This window comes from Adiantum capillus-veneris, chromosome 1 (assembly GCF_014529385.1).
Source record: "Adiantum capillus-veneris isolate H3 chromosome 1, ASM1452938v2, whole genome shotgun sequence".
NCBI lineage: Eukaryota > Viridiplantae > Streptophyta > Polypodiopsida > Polypodiales > Pteridaceae > Adiantum > Adiantum capillus-veneris.
In genome coordinates this window covers 186,529,751-186,556,723 of record NC_140931.1, presented here as the reverse complement: position 1 = coordinate 186,556,723, position 26,973 = coordinate 186,529,751, and the positions used below count along the sequence as shown (strand labels likewise).

Below are 26,973 nucleotides of genomic sequence, written 5' to 3'. Positions count from 1 at the left end.
CACTACATAGTGTTTCGCATCAAGTAGCCTTCCTTTAGAGAATAGCCTGCAACTGTCTCCCCACTCTATTTGGTTAAAGATGTCTGCAAAATCTCGATCTGTGGTGTAGTAATCTACCATATTCTAGAAGGGTTGATGGTGAATCGTCGAAATAGCCGAAATCTGTGGCTTGCAGGACGATGTGTCTGCCACCAAGTTCTTATGTCCCTGAACATGGACGATTTGAAAGTGAATCTGTGACAAAATATTTGCCCACCTCATCTATTTGTCCAAAGCATGTTTCTGAGACGAGATCGCAAACTCTGGTGGTCGGTGAACACTGTAAAGTCGGCTCCAAGTAGAAAATGGTGCCACTAAGTAAGAGCATGGATGACTGCCAAAAGCTCTTTCTCATAAATCTGTGCAACCCGTTTTGGGCATGAAAACATTCTACTCTCATAAGCTATAACGCGGCCCTCCTGCATTAAGATCGCTCCCAGACTGCAACCACAGGCATCAGAGTATACTTCAAATGGCTTTTACAAGTTTGGTATTCCAACACTGGTCAACTTTAAATGGCTTTTACAAGTCTAGTTATACCAACACTGGACCAATTGTCTTGAAGGCTGCAATCTCAGATGGTCCCCAAGAAAAAGGAACCCCTTTTTGTGTCAAAATATGCAACAAGAAGCAATCTCTGCAAATTTTCGAATGAACCGCCGATAATATGAGCACAAATCCAAAAAACTTTGAACCTCGTGTACATTCTTCAAATCTGGCCTATCTTGAACGGTTTCAACCTTGGCCATATCCAGTTTTACACCCTTTGCATAGACAATGTGTCCCAAAAAGTATATCTCTGACAAGAAAACTCGCTCTTTTTTGCATTAATCACTAATCGATGTTGCCACAATGCCTTGGAAACGTGTAACAGATGGTGTCTGTGCTCTGCCTCACTCTTGGAGAATATGATGTGTCGTCGAAAAAGGTGCCCACAAATGAGTTGTACTCTCTAGAAATCCTATCCATCATTTTATTGAATGTTGCGGGAGCATTTGTGAGACCGAAAGGCATCACCAAATACTCGTACGATACAAAGGACATCCTGAAGGACATTTTGAATGTAGTCTTGTATACATCTCCAGGAGCGATCCTGATCTGATGATAGCCACTATTCAGGTCGATTCTGCTGAAACATGTAGGACCATGTAGCGTGTCCAATATATTATCGATCCTAAGTATGGGAAACCTATTCTTGATGATGATTTTATTAAGAGCTCTGTAGTCAATGCACATTCCCCAAGATCTATCTTTCTTTAATACTAACAACACTGGCGAATAGTAAGGTGATGTACTGGGCTGAATGAGACCCTTCTCTAGAAGCTCTTTCACTTGGTTCATAATTTCCTCGTTTTGGGCTCTGTTCACTCTGTAAGGTGGCCGGTTTGGTGGCGTGCTACCGGGAATCAAATCAATGGTATGATCTTCAGGACGTTGGAGAGGCAACTCTCCCAGTAAACCTTCAGAGGATTAATGAGCTTGAGCTTTCAAAAAATCCAATCACTCCTTCTCAAGGTCGGACAAGTTTGATGTTTTAGTGCCATCTAACTCATTTAAGTATATCGAGTAAACAAACAGATTGGATTTCATTAATTTGGAAATGGCCGAAGGCGAGTAAACAAACAAACTGGATTTCATTAATTTGAAAATGGCCGAAGTGATACAAGTCGGACGGACTCGCCTTTTAATTTTACATCAAGTACTATATCTCTACCCTTCTCATTCTTCAATGTTGCTTTTTTCGCCCTAATTCCAAGTCGAGCCGCCAATTCTGTCGAAATGAAGTTGGACTTGGCTCCTCCGTCGAAGAAGATAAGGGCTTCTTGATCTCGTACTTCGCCCCACGCTCTGCAGAGCTCCGTACTTTCATCCATTTTGTTCAAGGTAGATCCCCACAAAATCCGCTACCAGTCCTGCTTTTGTCTTTCCTTTCTCCTCTGGAACTCTTTGGCTTGTCCTTTCCCTGATCATTAGACGCTTTGTCGGTGCACCTGGCAAGCACATGCCCTTGTTCCCTGCATTCGTAGCATTTACCCTGTTTGTAGTACTCGGCTCGCTGCTTTGCTAACAATCGAGGACCTAAAGGTTTCTTTTTCTGTTGTTTTCCCTTCCTTCTGTTACCATTGTTCGATTCTTGCCCGGTCCGGACTGCCACAAGCCTATTTGTAGGGTAAGTCAAAGTGTCTGTGTGCATTGCAAACCCTTCCTTGGCATGCCACAAGCCTATTGGTAGGGTAAGTCAAAGTGTCTGTGTTCATTGCAAACCCTTCCTTGGCATGTCCCATTAACCGCTGCATGGACTCGGTCTTCTGTAGACAATAACTTTGTATCTCTTTGGGTAGTCCACAACAAAATCACTCACTTTGTTGCTTGAAGGTGATTTTCTTGGAAGAAGAGACAGGTAAAAAAGTATCCCAAAATCTCTAACAGTAGACATCCAATGTGTCTTCCTTGGTCACCCTTAGATGATTCCAAGCTGTGATTACATCTTGCTCATACTCCTGAGTGAGCCACGAAGAAGTGAAAAGTCGCTTGATCTGTAGCCATTTTGTTGGTGCTTCCTTGCGTAGCAATAGGATAGACCACCAGATTTGGGCATTTCCTTTAAGATAGGATGCCGCTCTTCGTACCCTGGAGTGCTCTAAGTAGCGTCCTCTTGAGTATGCGATGTCAAACTGCTGGATAAAACGAGGCTTGTGGGTATCCCTAAAGCAGGATAACTATCAAACTTTAAAGCGTGCCCACCCTCCTTGAAATCCTTCAGCTTCTTGCCCTCGTCCTGAAGATAGTCGTACTGGTTGGCTCTGTATAGGTACTTCCTCTTCGTTGCGTACATCGGCTCATCAGAATACGAGCTCTCGGAGGATGAGGAGTCATCCGAACTATCAAAGTGCTTCTGAGATCTTCTGCGGGATCTGCTCTTCTTTGCCTTTTCTTGCCTTTGCTAAGTCTCTACGACTTCCTCTTCTTCTTGTTCTTTCTATCCTCATCCTTGAAGTTAAGACGAAGAAGGACTCTCCAAAAAACTATCAGAAGAAGATGACGATGAACTGGAAACCCCCTCAAATCGAACACATGTCTTTGGCGTATTGACGGTCTCGAAGGTAGATTTCCTACCCAAGTAGCCGGGATAGTCTGCTGACCAACTCTTCTTTCACAATTGCCTCTTAGTCTTCATGAGTCTGCTGACTCGTCGCTCTATAACTTCATCAAATTTATCCTTTGAGAACACCCTTTGTCTTGGTACTGCCGGTGTAGATTTCTTCTTCAAAGCTGACTTGAGAGGTGAGTGGATGGCGGCACACCATCAAGAGTGCACCTCATCAAGTGGGTGCTTCGCTAAAAATTTCGCGCACTGGGAATCCTTGGAGTACTGAAGCACGTGTCGAGCATAGGTGTCGATGTGTTGTTGACGTTGCATCTCCATTCTTTCGTATTCTATGGGTGGAGACGGACCATACTCCATAGTTACCTGGAACGCGGAACGAGAACGGCGACAGGCCTCCCTGTGGAACGGGGGAACGGGAACTGGTATGGAACGAGAAATAATTGAAGAGTAGAAGTTAGAGATAAGACTTGAAAGTTGAGCCATAACATTGAGCAAAATATACTTTTCGCTTAATTTTGGCTAACAAGGCCCGCCAAGGCGCTATAAAAAAATCAAAGGTGACTTATAACATAATGAGATTACAAGGGGGGCAAACCTCAATACCAAAAGACCAAAGGTGACAAAGACCATAAAGATGCTACAAAGAGGGCAAGCCGCAATACAAAAAGGTATGGATAATGGAAGTCCTAAAGTCTCAACTCTCGAGTCTCAAGACTCAAGATTCAAGAGACACTAGCCTGAGAAGCCTCCCAATTAGTAGTAGCCGATTGTACGTCATGCATATCCTCCCATTTCTCATCATCGAGCTCTAGGTTCGGCTCGACCTCAGCCATGGATGAAGTACCTGGTGTCGGTGCCTTTGTATCTCCTCTTGCTCCATCTTCCACTGTGTAAAAGGATCTGTCTGTTTACCTGCACTCTTGCAAAGCATTTTTAAATTTGCGCTGACAAAGACAAGATCATTTGTGTAAGGTGCAATGGAATGAATGTTGAACTTTGCTCAAGATGAGTGCTCCGAACTAGCCTTCCGTGCTTTAATGAGAGAGTGCAAGTGATCACAAGCAAAGTGAAGGGACACTGTGAATGAAGGTGCATGAGACTGAGAGATAGAGAGAGAAGAAACAACACCAGAGATGTAAAACCCTCCTCCGAAGGCCCCACTCTCTATGGCGAGAGTGGTCTACTTATGATTGCACAAATCTCTACAATGCTTGGACTTGCCGACGATGAGGACAACGTCGAGACGGGCTGAAATCTGGAAACGCTAAGGGCTGAAATCTGCAAATCTTTATCTGCTGAATTTTGACTCGTATGTCGGTGACGATGTCGATGGCGATGATGCGACGACAACGCGCTGAAAACGCAGATGTTGAAATTTGTGTTTTTTGGGCTGAAACTGCAAACTTCGAGTGAATATACCACTTCACGACGGTGACGATCAGCTGCTTTCTTTTGCTTTGCCTGAGTCCTTTCTAAGGCCACTTTGACCTTCTTGTACATTTCATCCATGTCCTGAACATACTTATCTGCTTCAAATATCTTGTCCTTTGTATGCAGTATGGGAGGAACTTTCTTGCCACCTTCAACTATCTCAAAGGGTGCCTTGCCAATTGATGAATGCACTGTATTATTGTATGCATACTCCACCAATGGCAAATACTGCTCCCACTTTCCTTTATGCTCTGACACATAGCACTTGAGCAGATCTAGGACAGTAGAATTTGCCTCTTCTGACTGCCCATCTGTTTGAGGATGAAATGACGAAGAGAATTTGAGCGTGGTGCCCATATTCTCAAACAAACCTCTCCAGAACAAACTTGTCATGCGTGGATCACGGTCGCTAACAATCGACTGTGGCATGCCATGATACTTGAAAATATTGCTCATAAACAAGCGTGCCATCTGATCTGGCTTTATCTTCTTCCTGACAGGAATAAAATGAGCCTGTTTGCTGAATCTGCAAATAATGGTCCAAATACCATCATTTCCTGTCTGCGTTCTTGGAAGATCAAAGATAAAATCCATAGCAATACTTTCCCATGGTTTATCTGGAATAGGTAGTGGTTGCAATAACCCTGGTGCCTTTTGCCTGTCAAACTTGACCTTTTGGCATATTAGGCATTCTCGCACAAAGGCATCCACATCCCTTCTCAATGTAGGCCAATAGAAGAATGTCTCAACCGCTTTCACTGTAGCATCGATACCACGATGCCCTGCATACGGTGGGACATGACTCTCTTCCATAACTTTGCGTCGCAATGGCTTTGTGACACACAATCTGCCATGCATCATCATGAACCCGTCTTTAAGAAGATAGTGTTCATGACGTTGTCCATCCATTAGTTGCTCGAAGACCCTTGCAAAATCTTCATCATTTGCATACTGTTCTCTCATATCATCAAGTTCATGATGATAAGGAATCGACACAGCTGAAATTTGTGGCTTCCTTGACAAGGCATCAGCCACAACGTTCTTCTTGCCTTCCACATGCACAATCTGAAAATGGAACATGGACAAGATATTTGCCCATCGCATATGCTTCTCAGATAACTTTGTCTGTGTCAAGAAGTATCGCAAGGTCTGATGGTCCGTTTGGACAACAAAGTCTGCACCTAGCAGGTAGTGTTTCCAACTTAAGAGCGCATGAATCACAGCCAGTAACTCTTTCTCATAGACCTGCATGGTCATCTCTGGCCCTTGCAAAATTCTGCTCTCATAGGCTACTACCCTGCCATCTTGCATTAGCACAGCACCAATGCTACTACCGCAGGCATCACATTGGACCACAAATGACTTCCTAAGATCTGGCAACACAATGACTGGATCCGAAGTCATCTTTTCCTTTAAGAGATTAAAAGCTGAAATCTCTTTTTGTGTCCATCTAAAGGTGATTGCCTTCTTTTGAAGAGCATGTAAAGGTGAAGCAATCTCAGCGAAATTTCGGATAAACCTTCTGTAATAGGAGCATAGTCCCAAAAAGCTTCGGACATCATGCACCGTCTTCAAATTTGGCCATGACTTGATCGCTTCGACTTTTGCAGGATCCATTCTGACACCGTCCTTTGAGACAATGTGTCCCAGAAAGTGAATCTCTTCCAGAAAAAACTCACTTTTCTTTGCATTGATGAGCAACCTATGACTGCGTAGCTCTTTGAACACAATGGCCAAGTGATGCCTATGCTCCTCTTCATTCTTTGAGTAGACTATCATGTCATCAAAGAATGTACCAACAAACTGCTGGTGTGGACGGAAAATTCTGTCCATCATCCTATTAAACGTAGCAGGAGCATTTGTGAGACCAAAGGGCATCACTAAAAATTCGTAAAGGCCAAACGTTGTTCTAAAAGCAGTCTTGTGCACATCCTCTGATCTAATGCGGATCTGATGATACCCACTCTTTAGATCTATCCTGCTAAACATAGCTGCTCCTTCTAATTTGTCCATAATATCATCAATTCTAGGTATAGGAAACCTATTCTTGATGGTATTCTTGTTCAGTGCACGGTAGTCGATGCACATACGCCATGAGCCATCCTTTTTCTGCACCAACAACACTGGAGAACAGAATGGAGATGAACTGGGCTGAATCAGCCCTTTTTCTAACAGCTCCTGTACTTGGCCCATTATCTCTTTCTGCTGAGCCGCACTAACCCTGTACGGAGGCTTATTTGGTGGGCTACAGCCTGGCACCAAATCTATCGCATGGTCCTCGGGTCTCTCTGGCGGTAATTGAGACGGTAATGAATCGGAAAAACAGTCACTATACTGTTGTAAAAACATTGACCTTTCTTTATCTAGCACAGATAAATTTGATTCATCACAATCTGACACTTCACGTGCAAAAATCAAGTACGCAGAAAGATGCTTTTTCATTACAGAAGTAATAGCAGAAGCTGATACAGTAGGAATAGACTCCCCTTTAAGCTTTACATCCAGAATGTGAGTCTTTCCCCTGCTCTGTACAGTGATCTTTTTGTTGTAGGCATCCATGATTCCCTGTACACGAAACAACCAAGGAATACCTAACAACACATCACATCCGTCCAGTGGCATGATGTAAAATTCTTCAGCATCTACATAGGACTGGATATGTAGACGCAACTTTCCAATGATGGGTGTCACAGCCTCTGTATGGCCAGGACATGCCAAACCTGCCTCTGCTGTATACCCCATCTCTTCAGGTCTGATTCCCAACTTTGAAGCCAATTCTGGGGGAATGAAGTTGGCTTTGGCACCTGGATCAAAGAAGATAAGCACTGTTTGATCCCTAACCTTTCCCCATGCTCTGCAAAGCTCACTTGCATCTGAATTTGGCTTGTCGCCCACCATATCTGGCACTAGACCAGCCATGGGCTTCTTTCCTTTCTTGTCTTCCTTGTCTTCAGAATCAGCTGGCCTTTTCTTTGTAGGACAGTTGTAAGCAATGTGGCCAGGCTGCTCACATATAAAGCATTTGTTCTCTGTCCTCAGGACCTTCTTTTGCTCTTCTGACTTGCGAGGAAAACGTCTTTTCCATTTCTTTGCTGGTCCTTTTTCTGATTCAGCCGTAGCTTTGTCTTTCCCTGCGTTGGCTGACTCCTGAGTCCCTTTAGGAGCCTCATTGGGAACGTGCTTCTTGGCTGAATTTTTCTTGCCTGATCCTGCCTTGACGCCAGTGTTAAATTCACAATCTTCTCCCTTGAGCAAACCATTGCCAGTGTTTGCTACCTCGATGAGCTGCGTCAAAGTAGTGACTTTGGTCTTTGTGCAGTATTTTCTCAATCCTTTGGGTAGGCCACAACAGTATTTTTCAATCTGTTCTGTCAATGGCACAAACCTATAGGAAGTTACTGGAAGTAGAGCTTTCCAAAACTTCCGATTGTAATCATCCAGATTTCTGCAAGTGGCAGCATTAAGCTGGTGCCATTCTGTCATGACATCTGCTTCGAAATCATCAGATAACCAAGCTGCTGCAAAAATCTGCTTGAAGTAAATCCATGTGGACGGAGCTTGCCCTTGAAGCAATAAAGTTGTCCACCATTGTCCCGCATTCCCTGTCAAGAAAGTGGCTGCCTTGCGGACCTTTGAAGCCTCTGTAAAGTTTCCCCCTGCATAGGCCTTGTCAAACTGCTGGAGGAATGAAAGAGCCTTCTTCCTGTCATCAAACCCTGTAAAGGTCGTAAATGACACTCCTTTGCCACCTTCTTTGTACGGAGTTGGCCTCTCCAGCGGCGTTAAATTGTCATATGGAAGTGACTGAAACATGGGAACACTATTAAGGTTCATCTGTGTTCCTTGGCCGCTATTAACTTGACCTGGAAATGCCATATTTGGCTGCTGATTTGTAATTCCAGCCATACCAAAATTTGCTTGTGGCATCCCAAATTGTCCCTGAGTGCTTTGAAACCCTGGTTGCATACCCATGACACTGTACATGGGGTTAGGCATCATCGTTTGAGCACCCGCAAACACTGTTCCTGGCGTATAAAACTGATTTCCAGGTGCATGACCAGCCATGCTTTGGAATACGGATCCACCTCCAAAATAGCCAGGGTGTACTGAAGGTGGTGGGAAGACCTGTTGCATAGCCTGTAAGTTGCTTCCCTGCCCATTAGAACCAGCTATAGGCTGCTGAAAGGTGGCGGGCTGAACTGGTACAGCTTGAAAAACTGGCATCTCAGCCACCTGTTCTTGCACCTTAGGCACAGGTTGTGGAGACTGCATGTTCTCCGTCAAGTGTACAGGTGTTTCCATTGACTGTGCGGTATGAATCACCTGTGCTCGAGCCTTAACAGGCTTTTGAATATGATCCAGTGACCCAACTTGCTGAGACGGAACAGGAGGTTGCAGAAAGGCTAAAAACCTTGGGTTCTGCATTACTTGTGTGAACATAGCCACAGCAGTAGCCAACTGGGTCCTGAATATATCATCATCAGTCTGTGGTGGTCTTGAGGACTCACCCACTTCATGTGTCTGTTGACCCTGTGAAGAGGAAACCTCTTCAGTCACATCATCTGGTCTGTCAGCCATAATTACAATTCCCTGTGTCTCGTCTATGATCCCCTGTGTCTTCAAGCCGAAAACTGCCCAAGGCTCACTTCTATGGGAAAAAGTGATTTAATCCCGTCGATGGAACCATGAAACCGGCCTGTTCAATCCAAAAAGGGCGGTAGACTTTACTTTAAACCTTGATTTAGCTTTCACCCATTATTAGTCGTCTATTTTACCTGTACTTTCAAGACACAACAAAGGGGAGAGGGATACAGGCTGCTAGATTGCACCTGTATGAGTAGACAGACACCATATTGGCCCCTAACTTAGGCGCCCCTTTCGGTATTTCTTTATTGTTCAAAAGAGGGAATAAACGCTGTGGTTCCTACAAGCTGCCCCGCACAAACTCGGCTGAATTTCCACTGTTCCAGCCCGATTTCGGCAGCATAACTGTACTAGAACCCTTCACGGTCAGTATTCCCACGCATTGACTGACTTTCCCGACGCATACGGGCACTTTGCAAAACCTGGCGAGAATCTGCAGCACGCTGAATTCTCTGTTTTCAGCCCTGAAAATGCGCCAGATCGCCTGTACAGCGGTCCCCTTGCGTCCCCGAACCTCCTGGGGGTATTAGGGTCCGTTTAGGGCCAAAACCCTAAACCTGCAAAAATACACAGCAGGCTGTAATTCACTGTTTCGGGCTCCGTTTCGCGTGCCGGTCGCATCCCTAGCAAGTCCTCGAGCTCCCGCACCTGTAGGGCTACTTGCCCTTTGAATCGGACGAGATTTCTGGCGTGAAACCTCTCCGAATTCACCTGTACCTGCGGGGGGATTAGCCGCTAGCTAATCCAGTACCTGTGCAAGAGGCTCTTGCCTCGGCAATCGCGCATGAACCCACACAACTGTACATTGGTCAAATGAAGAGCCCACTAGAGGGGCATAACATACTGCCAAAGGGGAGAGAGAGGGCAGTGCGTAGCGTGCAGGGCATCACTCCTGGCACCGCACTGTGCATAAGAGGGAAAGCAAGCACTCCATAGCTCTTAACCTGTGACAGAGACTTGCAAAATGAGCCTCCCAACTATAAATCACGTTTTTGCCTTCTCTATAAGTAGTAAACTGGCCTCAAAGTGCCAAGTGTCACTCATTTGTGCATTTTCCCGCTTTAGACCCTCGGGTCTAAAAATATCTCACCTGCAGCCTCTGTTGACTTGGCCACAGAGTAACAAAATGATCCCCATGTCAAACTGCACGTAATGACGCGAAGACATTTTCAGGTCCCAAAATAGCAGTTCCCTAAATTTTAGGAGATGCTGCCATTATATCTTTCTAGGTCATCCGACCCTCTTTGTACACTGTGGCCACATCCAAAACTGAAATGTAGCCTCTGTAGCAAAGGATTCCACTTTGGCTAGTCAATGACCCCACTTGGCTAACCATAGTCCTTGTGCAACCTTAGTGCTCTCTTGCCCTCAGGCCTGGACTCCCTCTGGACAGTTCCACACTAGCTATGCAATGCAGGGCAGTTAGATTTCCCGAGGGGTGTTTCCAAAAAGTGAAAGTAAATAGATAATAAGAAAGAAATCAACAAAAAGGATAGATAGTAGTCACACGCTGGTGACAGTGGCTCCTTCGATGCTTCAACTTCGTCTAGAGTCATGCTTCTTCCTTCTTCAAGAATCTCCATGGCTGAAAATCCCTGAAACCACTTTCAACACAAAAACATGAACATACCTATTCCATGTAAAGTGAGTGGAGAAAATCTCGTCTTCCTCAAAGGCTGTGCATGCAATGTAGATGAACAAAGAGATGGGTGCGAACCCGTTCACCACACACACGCAAACAATGAGATCGAATCTTTCTCTTTTGATCTGATTCAATCAACTGTGGCAATTCACAACAGAAATGCCCATGCTTGGTGCTCATACTTTCATGTGCTCTTTCTACGAGTGTCTCGTGCCAAGGAAGAGACATGTAATGTGACTTCCTTGAATGCATACTTTTCAGCTTTTCATGAGAAATCCGCATGCATCCGTGCTCATTCATGAGTGAAACGTGCTCAACGTACCATATGTCATACCTAGGAAAAGGGATCACATAAAGAGGCTGACTAAGATACAGGAAACGATTACGAATAAAACACTCGATCAATGCGTGTTGACAAATCATGCGAACACATAATACTTCCGGGGGGGGGGGTTCTGTGGACCTAGGCTCGAGATCCAAGATCGGTTCTTCCTGATTGGTCGAATTGTCATGTGCGGGTTCTTTGGACCTTGACTCGAGAGCCAAGATCGGTTCTTTGTGATTGATCGTCTCTACCTAGAGAAGGTATCAACTAAACCATCAACCTTGTGAACAATCACATCATCATGCTCGTGAATAATCACATCATCTTCCTGCAAATCATCATGCGTGTGAGAAATCACATCTTGATCATGCAAATCATCATCCTTGTCATTGTCATCCAAATCATCATGCTGATCATTATCATTCAAATCATCATGCTTATCATCATGCAAATCGTGTGTATCATGCTTTGGAGAAGACGAGACCGAGAGAGTCTCCTTTTCTTGAATCCCTTCAATCTTCGCCTGCACATTAGAAATGAGAGAGGGAGAATGAACAACTTGCTCTCCACGAATGACAATGGTAGAGTCACTTTTGGCATTGAGAGTGAACGTATTTCCGCCCAATCAATGAGAGGGTTATGCTCACGAAACCATCGATGGCCCAAAATCATATCACATCCTGAGAGAGGAGAGACAAAAAATTTCTACAGAAACTGGACGCAGAGTCTGAGAGTGAGCGCCTGTCCGCACTCTTGTACTTTGAACACAGATTAATACAAAAAGAAATACCGAAAGGGGCACCAATCTTTGGGGCCAATATCTCTAGGCACGAAACTTCGCCGGGCCAGTGTTGAATCAATTGTGAACTGTGAACTGTTTTGAAGTGGTTATTTGGTGCTGTCGTGGTAGATTCTTGACTTGGAATGTCCAAGTCTATTACATTGGCAACATTCCTCATCATACCAGCGCGTTCTGAGGCATGCTTCCAGAACGACGTCTTTGCTCAGGCTGGGTGTGTGGGTTTGCCTGTGCTGCTACATCATGTAATGTCTGTGTCAGTATAGTAGTAAGCTCCTCCAGAGGTCGTCCTGGCTCCTCAGTGCATAGGCGTCTAAAGATCTCGTCTATGTATACAGAATCCATCTCCTGCGTGAAGGTGTAGGGAGTAGGGGATGCTACCCGTGGACTGTGTGCTACACTGAACTGGAAAGAGATGGTCAACGACACGAGCATGATCCACTGCCAACCCAACAGGTTTGGGCCCAACTATGAGATCCTGGATACTAGAGATGAGGCTCGGCTATGCCATTACATAATCCACTGTGCTGGCTCCATGTCTGTGTGGAAAGCATGTGAAACCTCCCGTAGCGGGAAATCTCTGTAGGCCATTCAAGATGGCCAATCCATGTGCAATCCCCATATCTATCAAGTGCCGTCCATACTCAGTATGTTCCCCATCCTGTGATAGTTTGGATAGGCCCGTCTCTGCAACATCCAGCTCTCCTAGCAACTCCTCTGAAGTATCATAAAATACTGTCTGATGATGCGCAGTCCTAGCATTGAAGTCCCCTAGAATGATAATGTCACCATCTCTAGAGAATTCCCATATGTCATCATCCAAAATAGAGAAGGGGGACTGTCCTCTGGGTGGTGCATATACTGACGTAGTCGGGGGAAAGTAGCAAAGAGCAATGTGAAGATATCTGCCAGTCTCTTCTCTCAATCTCACCCACCTGTACCTAGCTTGTTCATCCCTGCGGGCTATATGTATCAATGGCTGCAACTCCTCCGTGAATAACACTACCACTCCTCCTGAGCCTCGCCCTCTGTGCTCTGATCGTGTCTCTTGTCTACAGGCTGTCTCCCATCTGTATCCACTAATGTGAGGCATAGACAGCCCAGGGGCCTCATGTGTCTCAGAGTAGAAGATAATGTCTCTCCTGGTAAAACTCTCCTCAAAAGCACCCACATCAAGATGCATAGATCCATTACAATTCCAAGTAGCAACTTTGAGTGTGGTCTCATAAGCCTCACACCGTCATGTGGAGCGTGGCTCCAATATCACCACTCTTCCATCTTGGTAAAAAGCAATCTTACCTTTTTCCCTTGCCACTCTAATCTCTGGCATTGCCTCCTGCATATGGGCGACTTGTGAGAGGGTAAGGTCATCCCCGAGAAAGATACCCGTCTTCTTAAGAGTTGGTCTCTTCTTCAAAAAGTCCTTGGCTTCCATGGAGGGAAAACGAAGGATGAGTGCCCTTTCTTCCAAGGTTTCTCCCTTGCTCCCATTTTTCTTGTTGTCCACTCTCCAAGCTCTTGAGTGCATCGGCTCATGAACCCCCATCAAAGCCATGAGTTCTTTTACCTCTTCGTCTACATTATCTTTGTCTTTAAGGCTGCAAATTCTCACATGTAGAGAGCGTACACGTCTTCTTTGCTCCTCTTCTAGTGTCAGGTTGATAATGGTGGGTGTGGATGTTGTTTCCTTGCTTTTCCCTTTCTTGGCAACCTCAATCCATTTCTCAACCTCATTTGCTTTCTGTTGAGTCTTTGTAATAACGTCCACCCAAGAAGTCGTCATTTCTTTATGTTGCTCTTCCCCCTCTTTGATGGCTCACACTTGCTCTTTGATTGTGTTGAGTTCTTCTATTACAGAGGGTTGCAATTCTCTCTCTTCAAGCGAGTTTCGTGATCGTGTCTCAATGAGCTCCTTCTTGAGTGATGCAATCTCTTCGTCTTGGGCCGTCACACAATCTTCCATTGCAGTGATCTTGCTTTCTTGGGCCAAAACGCGATTTTTGAGCATTTTTATTGTTCCTAATAGGTGGCAGTTGATCTTGTTAATGGTTTCGGCCATTTTTTCTTTGCACTTTTGAATTGCATCTTCTAAGGGGTCAGGCTTATCATTCTGCTTCCTCATGTTTGGTCAATGCCAAATACGAGAGCAAATTTTGCGGCGGAAGGAGACCTAAGTGTACACGCACAAGTGCTTCCATATTTATGCATACATGTTCTCCCACATTAAGCATACATGGCGTACATTTTTTGCAATTTCTGCAAATTACAACAAAAGCCGGCTTTATGGAATTTCTGCCAATTCTGCACCTCTGCAATTTTGAATTTCGATCTGCAATTTTTTGAAAATCTGAAATTTTTCTAAAAACCGTCTTCTGCTGTACATGCGCGGGGGGAGGTGGTGGGGGTTTACGGGTGGGGCTGCAGGGAGAAACGCGAGGGGGACGGGGCTGGGGAGGCTGGGCAGGAGGCAGCTATAACTATGCTAGACTTTGTAAATAATTAATTTATTTACGAGAAAAGAATTATATAATTAGTTGTGTGCACATCAGAATAGGTCTAGCAGTTCTGGGGCCTCAGGTGTGCCCAAGTTTGGGCCAGAGCACCTCAGGGAGACCCTAGCAGAAAATACCTTGAAGCCCTAGTGATTGGGAAATCGGGTCTTCAATGAAGGGGTAGATAGTAGCCTCAGATTTCAGGCTCAGAAATTACACGCGTCAGTGCAAGCACAGGAATGAGATGGGGTCCGTAGAACAACAGTAACCCTAAGGCCGGAATTATTTTTACGGCCTTAAGATAAGTCAATTAAATTATTTTAAATGATTTTTGCCTGACCAAATGGCCGGACAAGTGCGAATAGGTAATGCCAGAGCAGTGTCGGTACAGCATTGTGTTGGGGAGCAGCTACAGTAGCATCTGTGTGTGCAGTTGTGAGTTAATTTGCACATTTCATTAATAGCCTAGGGACTTTTAAATGTGAAAGTTGATTGGTTTTAAAGTTTTTAAGTAAGTGTGCCACTTGGCACACTTACCAATGTAAACTAGCTCTCTCACTCTCACTCTCACCCTCTCTCTCTTCCTAGCGTCCCCTCTTCCTGTTGGCTTGATAAGAGCACCCCCTCCCCCATTTCTTAGTGTTGGCAGTGCTCCTATCCCCCCCTATTGTGAGTATGCTCTACAAATTGGAGCTCTCCATGGAAGCTTGAGAGCAGCCCCTTGCGACATATGTGGTGGCTTCGTGCTCCCATTGTCTAGAACAAGGGTTCTCATAGCCATAGCCAGCTTTTTGTGAAGTTTCATCGCGAGAAGTTGCAACAGGCACTCTTCGTAGTGTGGTGGTTGTAAATTCTCTGTTTTCAGCCCTTAATCATCTCTTTTAGGGTGAATTTCAGCAAAATACACATAGAATCTAGTTCTTCTCTACCTACACTATGCGTGCACAAAGTTTGGTGCGATTCCATCGCGAAAAAGGTCTCTATTTCGGCATTGGAAGGTGCTCAGGTAACATTTTCAGGTTATGTGCAGAAAATTACAGCAAGCACGTGTGCGTGCATTTTGCGTGTTTCTCCCTTGTTTTTGTTGCAGGAATGATTATGCATAAATGGACACAGTTAGTGGAAGGTAGACTCTCATTTTCGAGAGCTTCCTGTTGAGTTTTGTGGAAGATAGACTCTCGTTTTCGAGAGCTTCCCAAAATCTCATAGCAGAGGGAAAATCCTCTCAGTATTCAGAGAGTAGCTTTCACACTCTCTCAGTCAGAAGGAGAAAAGAAAGAATAGAGGATGGGCTATTGCCCCGTTCCTTGGATTTCTTTCAATTGAGGCCAAGGCACCATCTCATGGTGGCAAGACCCCCAATCTCAGAGGTATCCTTCATGTTTCTCTCATGAAGGATCCTCCTGGAACTCTCTCTTCTGACTATACATGGAGGAAACACTTGGCAAAGGATTTTCTTCATTGTTTTGGTTATCCTGTTTGCATCTGTCTATTGTTGTGCTGTTCTTATCAAGTATAGTTTTATCTTAGTGCAAGCCTCGGACAAATACACTGCCGTTTCTTTAGATATTTGGGGGTTCAAGATATGGGGCCTTTTTTTTTGAATCAGTTTTTAACTTGATTTGACAATTTTGATCTCTAAATTTGTACAGCGCTAGGGAAGCATTTGCAAGTCTAATGGCAGATCACGCGAAGCAACTTCTAAAAGATAATCAAAATCAGCTACCGTTTCATCTCCGTATGATTGAGTGCTTGCTTGATGAAACATGCTCGTTTTTCCATCAAAAGGTTGAGAGGTAACCACTTTGATGATCTTTTTGTGCACATTCATGAAATGCTGTATTCTTTTCAATAAAGTTTTTTTTTTTACTTGACTGCTTTTGTCAGATTGAAACTAGTGGCTGATAGGATTTTGGAGGAGTTAACAACGGATGTGAGCACAGGAGGGTATGCTAATTGTTGCTGTAGGTGTCTGATTTAGCATTTCAAACTTAAACGTGACATGTTTCAATGTTTCATTTCTACTTGTCTGCAGGTTGCAACGGTTGCTTCCACTCAAACGAGCCCTTACTGAAGTTGAGCATGATGTTCGTGATACTCATGAAGCCATGGACCAGGTTGTAATTTCTTTCCAACACTACTTGGCCCATGTTTGGTTTAGCTGAGAACCCGTGAGTGGCCTGCATTTTAATGCAAGTACTGAAGTGAACTCGGAAAAATGCTGGCTTGTTTCCACTTTTATTTGTTGATGGACATTGTTTTTTTCTTGGTCACCTTCAACTAGCGCACACAGTTCTCTGAGACCACCTAGGTATCGTGCTATGACGAACGCCCATGCTTGCTTACAGTTTTTCGTGACACTTTGCTTGATGAGAGCAGCTTTGTCACTGTCCAAGTCACATAGTAAGAGCCAAACAAACCGAAGATTCCATTCATGACCTACTCGATAGACTCTTTGCCAGAGGCATATGTGTTTTTTGGTGCATATGGTCTATCAATTACGTCTAATTATCGACAATCATTTTAGCATTGAGCTTGATTATGGCGGATCCTGCGGTGCTCTGCAGACCTATTACAGGAAGTAAGCCATACAACCCCCTTTCTCTCTGCATGGTGTGTCAGGGTTATACCAACACTAGTTTCTTTGTGAAACCTTCATTCGTTTGCTGTACGAAAGTAATGAGCTCCAAAGAGACCTCATTCTAAGGACTCAAAAATACTCGTAAAAAACTTCTTACTGAGCTGTATTCAGATAGCAATCTTGCAACAATCAAAGATGGGTTGCTGCTGCAAGCGCCTAAAGTGGATTTCAATTGAAAACTACTGGTTTGCAAGAAGACGGAATTTCTTTGAGTCTAAACAGACCAGAAGGCCCAAAATGACCCAGATCATTAACTGGGAATAGGGCTCAAATGTTGCTGAAATCAACCAAATATTTATGAAGTTTCCCCAGAAAGCTGTGAAGGAAACCTAGCTCAAAGCTTCCTTGAAAGCATGAGCAAGAAATCTCTAGACTGGGTTAATCTCGGTGGCATAGGAACAATGCAGGCAAGGAGATTGCATTATATTTCTTAAGAATTCGTTCACAAAGGTAACACTAGCATATGTTGTCATGGAAACACCTGATTTGTCAGAGCTCACTAAGGTTAGATTTCCACGATTGCAGTGATCGATTCACTTGCCAGGAATGTAAGGATGAGATTGTATCCAAGGGGGGTAGGGGCAGGGGCAAGATAGTACGATAACCTTGCTTAGAAGTCGAGACATATAGAGGTGAAGGATGACAGCATTTGTTACTCAAAATTTGCCAAGTCCAAATCCCAAATTGATGCAGCAATTCCTCTATTTGTCTCCAAATTTGAACCATGATGCATACCAAAGGGATGTATGTGACAATTGTGACAGTTAACCAACCCTATCCACAACATCCGGTAGTTTGGGATGCCCAATTTTAGAAAAATAATTAGGCTTTTACTGGCACTGTGATAGCTAATGCTCTTGAAAAGTTTCTGACCAATGCGAACTCCTCTATGCAATGAATTTCCAGAATGTAGGCCTGCAATAACATTACATTCAAGACAACATCTGCTTTCAATTCTGAATCAGGTGAGTGGGAAACTTTTGCTTTTAAAATGAGCAGAAACCACTTCCCAATGATTAGTAATTCGCGTGCTATTCGTGTCCTTGTTCATGTAAGTGCACATAGTAGATAGCATAAGCGTCCGTGGTTGAACTTGTTCAGAAAACAGTGACAGCAAGGTTGCTTTTCGTGCTGATGCATGATAATGAATATAATAACTGGTTAAACCACCATTGGTGTTTTTGCTTTTGTCCAAGTGTCACAAAGGGGAGCGCACTCGAATAATCAACAAGCTGAAAATAAATAAACTCTCAACCAAAAGAGACGAGGGAGAAGATTGACACAATATTGGGGACGAGAAGATGGGTTGGTCCCCCCCTAAAGAGAATCTTTATTAGGGAGAATCTTTTTACAAGCACAAGAACCGGAGTAACCCCTCCGTTCTAGATCTTAGACTTGATGGTTGATTACTTCCGGTGCGGGAATTTTCGAGAGGCGAGCTCTCAATTCCATCTGCATCCGGAGTGTGAAACTCCGCAAACCGTTCCGGATTCCATTTCCGGAATCCCCGAGCGTAGGATGGGGCCTCCTTGCTCCTTCTCCGCGATGGAGTACGTGGAAAAAGTACAAACATGAAACTCCTCCTCGAAGAGAGTATTCACAATCTGTACCTGTCGCTCCAAGTGTGGAAAAGTGACCTTCACACGCTGGCTTCACGCGATCACTTGCAGATTTGCGGTGGCGAAACCTCCTTATGCCAGCACTTGTAGGACTAACAGCAAGAGAGAGGGCATTGGCTGAATTTATCTGGAGTTGGCAGGAATAGAGGGCAAGAATCCTGCAACAATAGCAGGGACAGGTAGCGCTAGAATAGCAGTAGAGCTAGCATGGAGATTGGTGGTAGACAGAAAGTGATTCTTGATAGTGATCTTGTTTAAAGATCGGTAGTTTATGCACATTCAAAACGTGCCATCTTTCTTCTGCACCAGTATAACTGGAGAGTAGTAGGGTGAAGTACTCGGTGGTACTAGACCTTTTTCCAGAAGTTCGTTAACTTGCTTCAAAATTTCCTCTTGCTGAGCAAGACTCACCTTGTAAGGGGGTTGGTTTGGAGAAGAGCGATCTGGTACGAGATCAATGCGATGATCTTCTGGACGTTCTGGAGGTAGTTTATCCTGAAGAGTGTCCCTGAAATAGTCCTTATACCTTTCAATAAATTGGAAACGTTTAGTTTCCAAACTAGAGAGCCAACCCTCGTTAGTTTTATCCTTTTACCGTGCGAAAATCAAGCAAGCCAAAAAGACTTCTTTATTTCCTTTTTAATGGAGATATGGCTTACAATAGGGAATAGCCAATCCCCAGCATCAACAAAAACTTTAATGTTCTTGCCCTCATGCTTAAAAGCGAGGGTCTTGTCCACATAATCTAGGACTGGTTGCATATGGTAGTGCCATGGCATACCCAAGATGATATCACATGCCTCGATGGGTACCATAAAAAATGATATGTGGTCCTTGTACTCCCCAATCCGAAGGTTGAGTTGTCCTTGCACGGGAGTTGCATTGGTAGTCAACCCCTCGAATGCCGATCCGGAAGTGATCGGAGTTCCAAGCTGAGCTGGAGTGAGGCCCAAGCGTTCTGCAATATCCAATGAGATCAAGTTGTCCGTTGATCCAGGATCATAGAGGATCAATACTTGCTGGTTATTCATAGATCCCCAGCCCTTTAGAAGCTGACACTTCCCTTTTTCCGTTTCCGTATTCCCTTGAACATCGTGAAAAGAATTCGAGCTCGATGAAGCGGGTTCCTTCTTCGAAGATGCTCGTTCTTGCCGTTGGTGCCGAACATGACAGTCGATCTTCATGTGTTCTTTCTCACCATAGTGGAAACACCTTCCTTGCTCTTTGAAGGTTTGTACTTAGTTCGGCGTAAGATACGTGAGCTGTTTGCTTGTACCCTCTAGCTTCTTCGGCTGACCCGGATCTTCAGGGTGACGCTTTTTACCTTGGTCGCCATGATCATCATAAACTGTTCTTTTCCTTGCACAGTACGTGCTGTGTTCCATCCGTCTGGGGGTGCCAGTGGAATGTAGATCCTTGGCAATGATTGCCAACTCCATCTTTCGCTATTGTGGGGATACACCTTCATGCTCTTTCAAAGCGGTGGTTGAAGGTCTGCTTTGAATTTCTGCATCTTTTCCTCGTCGGAAATTTTCATGAAAGGCGTAACTTTCAAAAGAACAACCAATACTTCTCAACATAAGCCATGACTTTTTCATGTTCCTTCTGGGCGAGCAAGTCCCATTCCTTTCGAATGTCCTTGAAGTCAGACAAAAGAAATTATTCAAAAAAATTAGATGTCACGTGCACATTGCACTTGAGCCATGTGGACAAGCTACTGCTACAGTTTAGCGTCAGTCTTAGTTAGCTTAGATCTAGCCTGTCATTTTGTGAGCATCTAGAAGGACGTGCATGATCATGCCGGTTATAGCTACATGCCCTCTTTGCACAAGAATTCATGAAGTCATTTAGAGCATGGGAACAATCACTTAGGCATTTAAAAGTCACTTCTTAATAATAAGTAAACACTTCCATTGCACCTAACATTCGTATTAAAGCTATGGACGTGCTTCGGCTTCACGAACAGAACTAAGAACCCAAAGAACCTCTCTCAGTTTTTTCTTTCTCAAAGAAGTTTCTTGTCCTTGCCCCGGACTTACTAGCACTTCCACCCTTAGTCCATTGCGCATCCGGCACGCTCCCGTCTTCATCGCTATGTCTTTGAACAAAGATCGACATCGGATACACGAAAATTCAGATCTTGAGTACCAAGATTTGCTTGCCTCCTATGCAGATGTGCAAAGAGTTGGAGAAAGGATCCCCATGTAAGGTGCAGCGGAAGTGAATGTTGAACTTTGCTCAAGATGAGTGCTTCGAACTGTGCTCAAGGGTTCCTTTTACTTACGGAAGGGAGAGCCTTCCCTTCCTTTAGTGAGAGAGTGCAATGGACACAAAGAAAGTGGATGAACACTCTGAATGAAGGTGCTAAGACTGAGAGATAGAGAGAGAAGAATACGACACCAGAATGTTGTCAAACCCTCCTCCGAAGGCTCCACTCTCTATGGCGAGAGCGGTCTACTATTGATTGCACAAATCTCTACAATGCTTGGACTTGCCGATGATGTCGACGACGATGAGGACGACGACGAGACGGGCTGAAATCTGAAAATGCTAATGGCTGAAATCTGCAAATCTTTATCTGTTAAATTCTGACTCTATATCGGTGACGATGTCGATGGCGACAATGCGAGTGACGACGCGCTCAGAACGCAGATGCTGATTCTGACTCTATATCGATGACGATGTCGATGGCGACAATGCGATGATGACGCGCTCAGATCGCAGATGCTGAAATCTGCGTTTTCCGGGCTGAATCTGCAAACTTCGATGGATCTGACCGTGCGGCAAGGATCTACTGCGGGAAGGTGAGATCTGCGAAGTTCGGGACTTCTATTGCGATGTCTGACTGCTGAAAGCTGAAAACGCTGGTCATTCTTGATGCCTTGTCGCAACGGAACTGCAAAAACGTTGAGGTCTAGGCTGATCCAAAAACGCTAGGGCTTTTGCTGGTTCTGCTGTCGCTAGTTGTGTTGCAAATGCAAAACGCTAGGCTGATCTGTTGCTCTACTGTCGTCGGGAATCTGCAAGTGCAAAAACGCGGGCTTCTGCTGTGGATGAAAAACGCTAGGTTGGTCTTGGGGGGTTCTGCTGAGAAGGTGCCTATTGAGCAAAGGTGCTCCTGTTGCCTCTTTTGCCCAGAAGTGCTAGCGCTAGGTTTCCATATATACAAGCTTATTAAATTTGCCCTACCTAGTTTCCAACAAAAGTCACTTTAAAATAATAAGTGAAAAATGTCAAAAATAGGGAAAATAGGTCTATGCACTGTAAAAATGCTCTTGATGGGTTCGGATGAAAATCTGATAATCATGTTGTGTGCAACCAGAGGATATGCATCTACTCTTAAGTGTCTGGACATGCACGGTCTGCGAACAGACTCACAAAAGTACCAGATCACTTTCTATTCTAGATTGACTTGACGAAACTGAACCCTGGTCATGCTGTAGATTTGTCCACGGACACATAGGGTTGGATGTGTCATGTGACATCCCTCCTTTTTCAAAGTGAGGTACTGGTACCGAACTGTATGGCATCAAGGGAGATCGCCAATAGCATCCGGAATCTTGGAAAGGACTCTTCGCCAGCCCACTCCGATGCGTGGGTCATGCGATACTTGAACTTCATAAAGGTCTGCAACGCTTGCTTCTGTGGGCTGCGCCGAAAGCGACACAAAGTCTTCTGTGGCTACTTCAATACTTCAACTTCGTCGATAGGCATGTGTCTACATTCTTCAAGAATCTCTAAAGCTGAAAATTTTGAAACCACTTCCAACATAAAAACATGAACATACCCATTCCATGTAAAGTGACTTGAAAAATTGTAGTCTTCTTGAAAGACCGTGCATGCAATGTAGATGAACAAATAGACGGAGTGCCAAACGGTTCTCCACACACACACACACACACAAACAATGAGATCGAATCTTGTCTTTTTGATCTAAATCAATCAACTGTGGCAATTCACTACGAAAATTTTCATGCCTGGTGCTCATACTTTCTTGTGCTCTTTCTACGAAAGTATCATGCCAAGGAAGAGACATGGAATGTGACTTCCTTGAATGCAAACATTTCATCTTTTCATGAGAAATCTGCATACATCCGTGCTCATCCATGAGTGAATCGTGCTCAACGTACAATATGTCATGCCTCGGAAAAGGGATTACATAAAGACGTTGACTAAAATACAGGAAACAATTACGAATGAAACACTCGAACAATGCGTGTTGACTAATCATGTGAACATATAGTACTTCCTGTGAGGGTTCTTTGGACCTAGGCTCGAGAGCCAAGATTGGTTCTTTCTGAGGGGGTTCTTTGGACCTCAACTCGAGAGCCAAGATCGGTTCTTCGTAATCTGCAATGAGGTTTGCTTCAATAGAGAAAGTATCAACTAACACATCATTCTTGTGAACAATCACATCGTGGTCATACAAATCAAAATGCTCGTGAGAAAGCACATCTTGATCATGCAAAGCATCATGCTTGTGAATAATCACATCTTGATCATGCAAATCGTCATGCTTATCATTATCATGCAAATCATGTGTGTCATGCTTTGGAGAAGGAAAGACTGAAAGAGTCTCCTTCTCCTGATCCTCTTGCATCTGTGCCTGCACATGAGAAAAGAGCCGCAACAACTCTTGCATGTGTCGGTCGTTCATTGCTTGTCTTGCTTTGTTCTCGCGATCAAATGTTGCTTGTTTGTCTTTGTTCTCGCGATCAAATTCTGCTTCTCTTTCTTTGTTCTTGCGATCCAACTTTGCTTCTCGTGCTTTGGCTTCCGAGCGTGCTTGCTTGTGTTCACGCTCTATGGCTGCCATTCTTTCTTCGTGTTCAGGCTCTATTTCTGCTTTTCTTTCTTCGTGTTCACGCTCTATTTTTGCTTTTCTTTCTGCGGCCTCCAAGCGTGCTTGCTCGCGCTCACGCTCACGCTCAAAGTCGGCCATTCTTTCTGCTTTTCTTGCTTCGCGTTCTAACTTCCTGTCCATAAACAACTGCTTCAACTCCTCCATAGGAGTTAGTGCAATCCTTGGCGTGGATGGGGAAGGGTCGGAAAAACCTCCCTGTGAGAAAAACTCTTCTTCGCCACTCCCATACTCACCATCTTCATGCGAAGTATCCATTCCGCTTTGGGTGATGACCATCCACTGAAGTCTTGGGTTTTTGTGGGTCTTGGTTCTTGGGTTCTTGAGGTTCTTGAGATTCTTCTTTAGCTTGCAATTTGTGTTAGAGAAGGATCTTCTCTTCACCCGAGTTCTGCTCTTTTCCGTGGGCGCACCCCTTGGCGGCCTTGCGCTCACACCAAGGTTGTTTTTTCCCACCTCACGGCGATTGGCTGGCCGCTAAGTGCACGGTCCGCTCTTAATGAGTGAAAAGAGGTACAAGGGGAGGCTGGACAAGCCCTTCTTTCTTGGGTTTCTTGTCACTCTTCAAAAACACGATTAGGAATCGACACGCCCAAGAGGACTTGGGTTACGTGCGAGTGCAACAAGCAAAATAAAATAAAATGTGTGGTTCTTGTGGTTCTTTCCTTGAGTGATACAAAACACTACCAAAGCTCTGATACCAATGTAAGGTGCAGCGGAAGTGAATGTTGAACTTTGCTCAAGATGAGTGCTCCGAAGTGTTCTCAAGGGTTCCTTTTACTTACGGAAGCGAGAACCTTCTGTTCCTTTAGTGACAGAGTGCAATGGACACAAACAAAGTGGATGAACACTGTGAATGAAGGTGTTTGGACTGAGAGATAGAGAGAAAAGAATACAAATACGACACCAGAATGTTGTCAAACCCCCCTCCGAAGGCCCCACTCTCTATGGCGAGAGCGGTCTACTATTGATTGCACAAATCTCTACAATGCTTGGACTTGCCGCCGACGATGTCGACGACGTTGAGGACGACAACGAGACGGGTTGAAATTTGAAAATGCTTATGATCTGGCTTTTTGGAGATTAAAAATTCAACTGTCCAACGCTCCGATTATGATCCCTCCGAATTGGGGTCAGGATTTTTGTGTATTTGTGCTTGCTTCTGACCGGGCCATTGGCAGTGTGCTGATGCAGGAACAAATTCAAGGGTGGTTTTGACCTGTCTATTACGCTAGCAGTAGATTATTATCTGCAGAAATGAATTATTCAGTGACAGAAAAAGAATGTTTAGGGATGATTTATTCAGTGAAAAAGTTTCGTCACTATCTGCTGGGCCGGCGGTTTTTCTTTCATGTGGATCATTCGGCTCTTCTATCTCGGGTGCGCCAGAAGAATTTGATAGGAAGATTGGCTAGATCGGTGCTTTTGTTACAAGAATTTGATTTTGAGGCGACGGGACTATTCGGGTGGTAGTAATTGTTCGCAAGGCAGAGTTAGCATCAAGGCTGGTATTCTGCGACAGTAGTAAGGCTACCTAATAAGTCATATGGTTGGTGTTTACATCGTAGCAGTACCTATATCGGCAGTATCAACAAGTTTGGAGAAGTTCTCATCCGCTTATGCATCCACAAGCATTAGAGACATTCACCATCAGAAGTACAGAACGTGTCCATAGGAAGAAGTTCAACAGTTGTGTCTCACCTTTAACAGGGGGATGTCACGTGCGCATTGCACTTGAGCCACATGGACAAGCTACTGCTATAGTCTAGCGTCAGTCTTAGTAAGCTTAGGATCTAGCCTGGCATTTTTGTGGTGACGCTTTCGGTTATCCTTCTTGAACTAAAGCTTCTCTTTAGTATTACGAAGGGAAGTAGTAGGCGTTCTCTTCTTGGAAGAAGCTTGAAACTGTATGAGAAGTAGAAGTTATAGTATAATCAGGAGAGTGTGATTGAGAAGAGATAGAGACATCCTTGCTTTCATTCTTCAGTAGAGAGAGTTCTTTTTGTTGGCCCTTGCTCTTGAAAGGTTGTTTGTTTTGATCCGGAGACCCTTGTGGCAAGGTTGTTTCAAAACGTACGTACAGATCCGTTCCGTACCATAATGCCGTACTGTACGATCCGTACGCTACGGATCGATTCGTACAAGTCATTTTTTTATTTTTATTTTATGGGAGGAGATAAGGCCATTGAGTGATTTTGTGAGGGTTTCCGAGCCATTCCATACACTTTTGGGCACATAAACAGTGATTCCTTCAAATGTCTTTAAAAGCTAATGCATGTAATCTTGTTTCTAATTGGAAATGTGCTAGAAAGTTTGGTAAGTTTAGGTGTTTTTTACAAGAGTACGTATTTTTACGTACATAAAAATATTTTATGTACGGAACAACATACAATACGTACAGATCCGCCACGTACAATATGTTTGGAACCACCCTGCCTTGTGGGCTTTGACACCTCTTTCCGCATTTTCCTCGTGCAGTTGTTACCACTAGCAAGATTTTCCTGACGCCCATCGACATTTGCTCCTTGCGGCTTCTTGATTCTGTCCAATACCTTTTGGACAACCGGCAACGTGAGAAGCTGTTGCAATTCCGCTAGTTGAACTCGTACTTGCTGAAGTTCATCGTCAACGGTTCTCTCGTGGCTCGTCATGGGTCTTCCCGTTCCTTCCCCGAATCTTCCTCCTCTGTTGAAAAAGAGAGGCGATCGAGCTCTGATACCACTGTCACAAACGGGAGTGCACATGAATAATCAACAAGCTGAAAATAAATCAACTCTCAACCAAAAGAGACGAGGGAGAAGATCGACACAGTATTGGGGATCAGAAGATGTCCCCCCGAATTTTTATTAGGGAGAATCTTTTTACAAGCACAAGAACCGGAGTAACCCCTCCGTTCTAGATCTTAGACTCAACGCCACTTGCAGATTTGCGGCGGCAGAACCTCGTTGTGCCAGCGCTGGTTGAATTTATAAGTCTCTGGAGCAAGCAGGAATAGAGGGCGAGAGTCTTGCAAGTTGCAACAATAGCAGTGATAGGTAGCGTTAGAGTAGCACGAGAGCTAGTGTGGGGATTGGCAGCAGATTTGGCTAGAGGAGGGAGAGAGAAAATCATACGCTGTTTTCAGCCTAAAGGCAACGCTGGTTTTTTTTTATTTTTGAAAGACTTGCTTTGATTAATTAAGTGGCTGCCCACTTATTAAGTCGGCGGCCAGTCACTTCATAAAATATGTGAAACTTGTTAAAAACTCAATAAAAACTAAATGAGCTGAAAACCAATGCTACACAACTCTTCCCAGACGTCCCTAGATGCAATTCTCAGGCACGGATGCAATATAGACACAGATTCCTCGTGGGAAAGCATCTTCCCGGAAA

General features: G+C 44.4%; 1 protein-coding gene across 3 annotated transcripts in view; it reads left to right on the top strand.

Moving 5' to 3' along the window:
• Nucleotides 1-26,973, top strand: part of LOC147466169 (magnesium transporter MRS2-2-like) — an 82,410-nt gene that overhangs the window by 35,383 nt on the left and 20,054 nt on the right. For all 3 annotated transcript variants that reach the window (XR_015189744.1, XM_086524528.1, XM_086524521.1), the window contains exons 5-7: nt 16,134-16,277; nt 16,369-16,428; nt 16,517-16,598. Coding sequence is in view for 2 of the 3 variants with exons in the window: in XM_086524528.1 (XP_086380654.1) it covers nt 16,134-16,277; nt 16,369-16,428; nt 16,517-16,598 (286 nt within the window). In the remaining variant the exon portion in view is untranslated. The remainder of the gene's footprint in view (nt 1-16,133; nt 16,278-16,368; nt 16,429-16,516; nt 16,599-26,973) is intronic.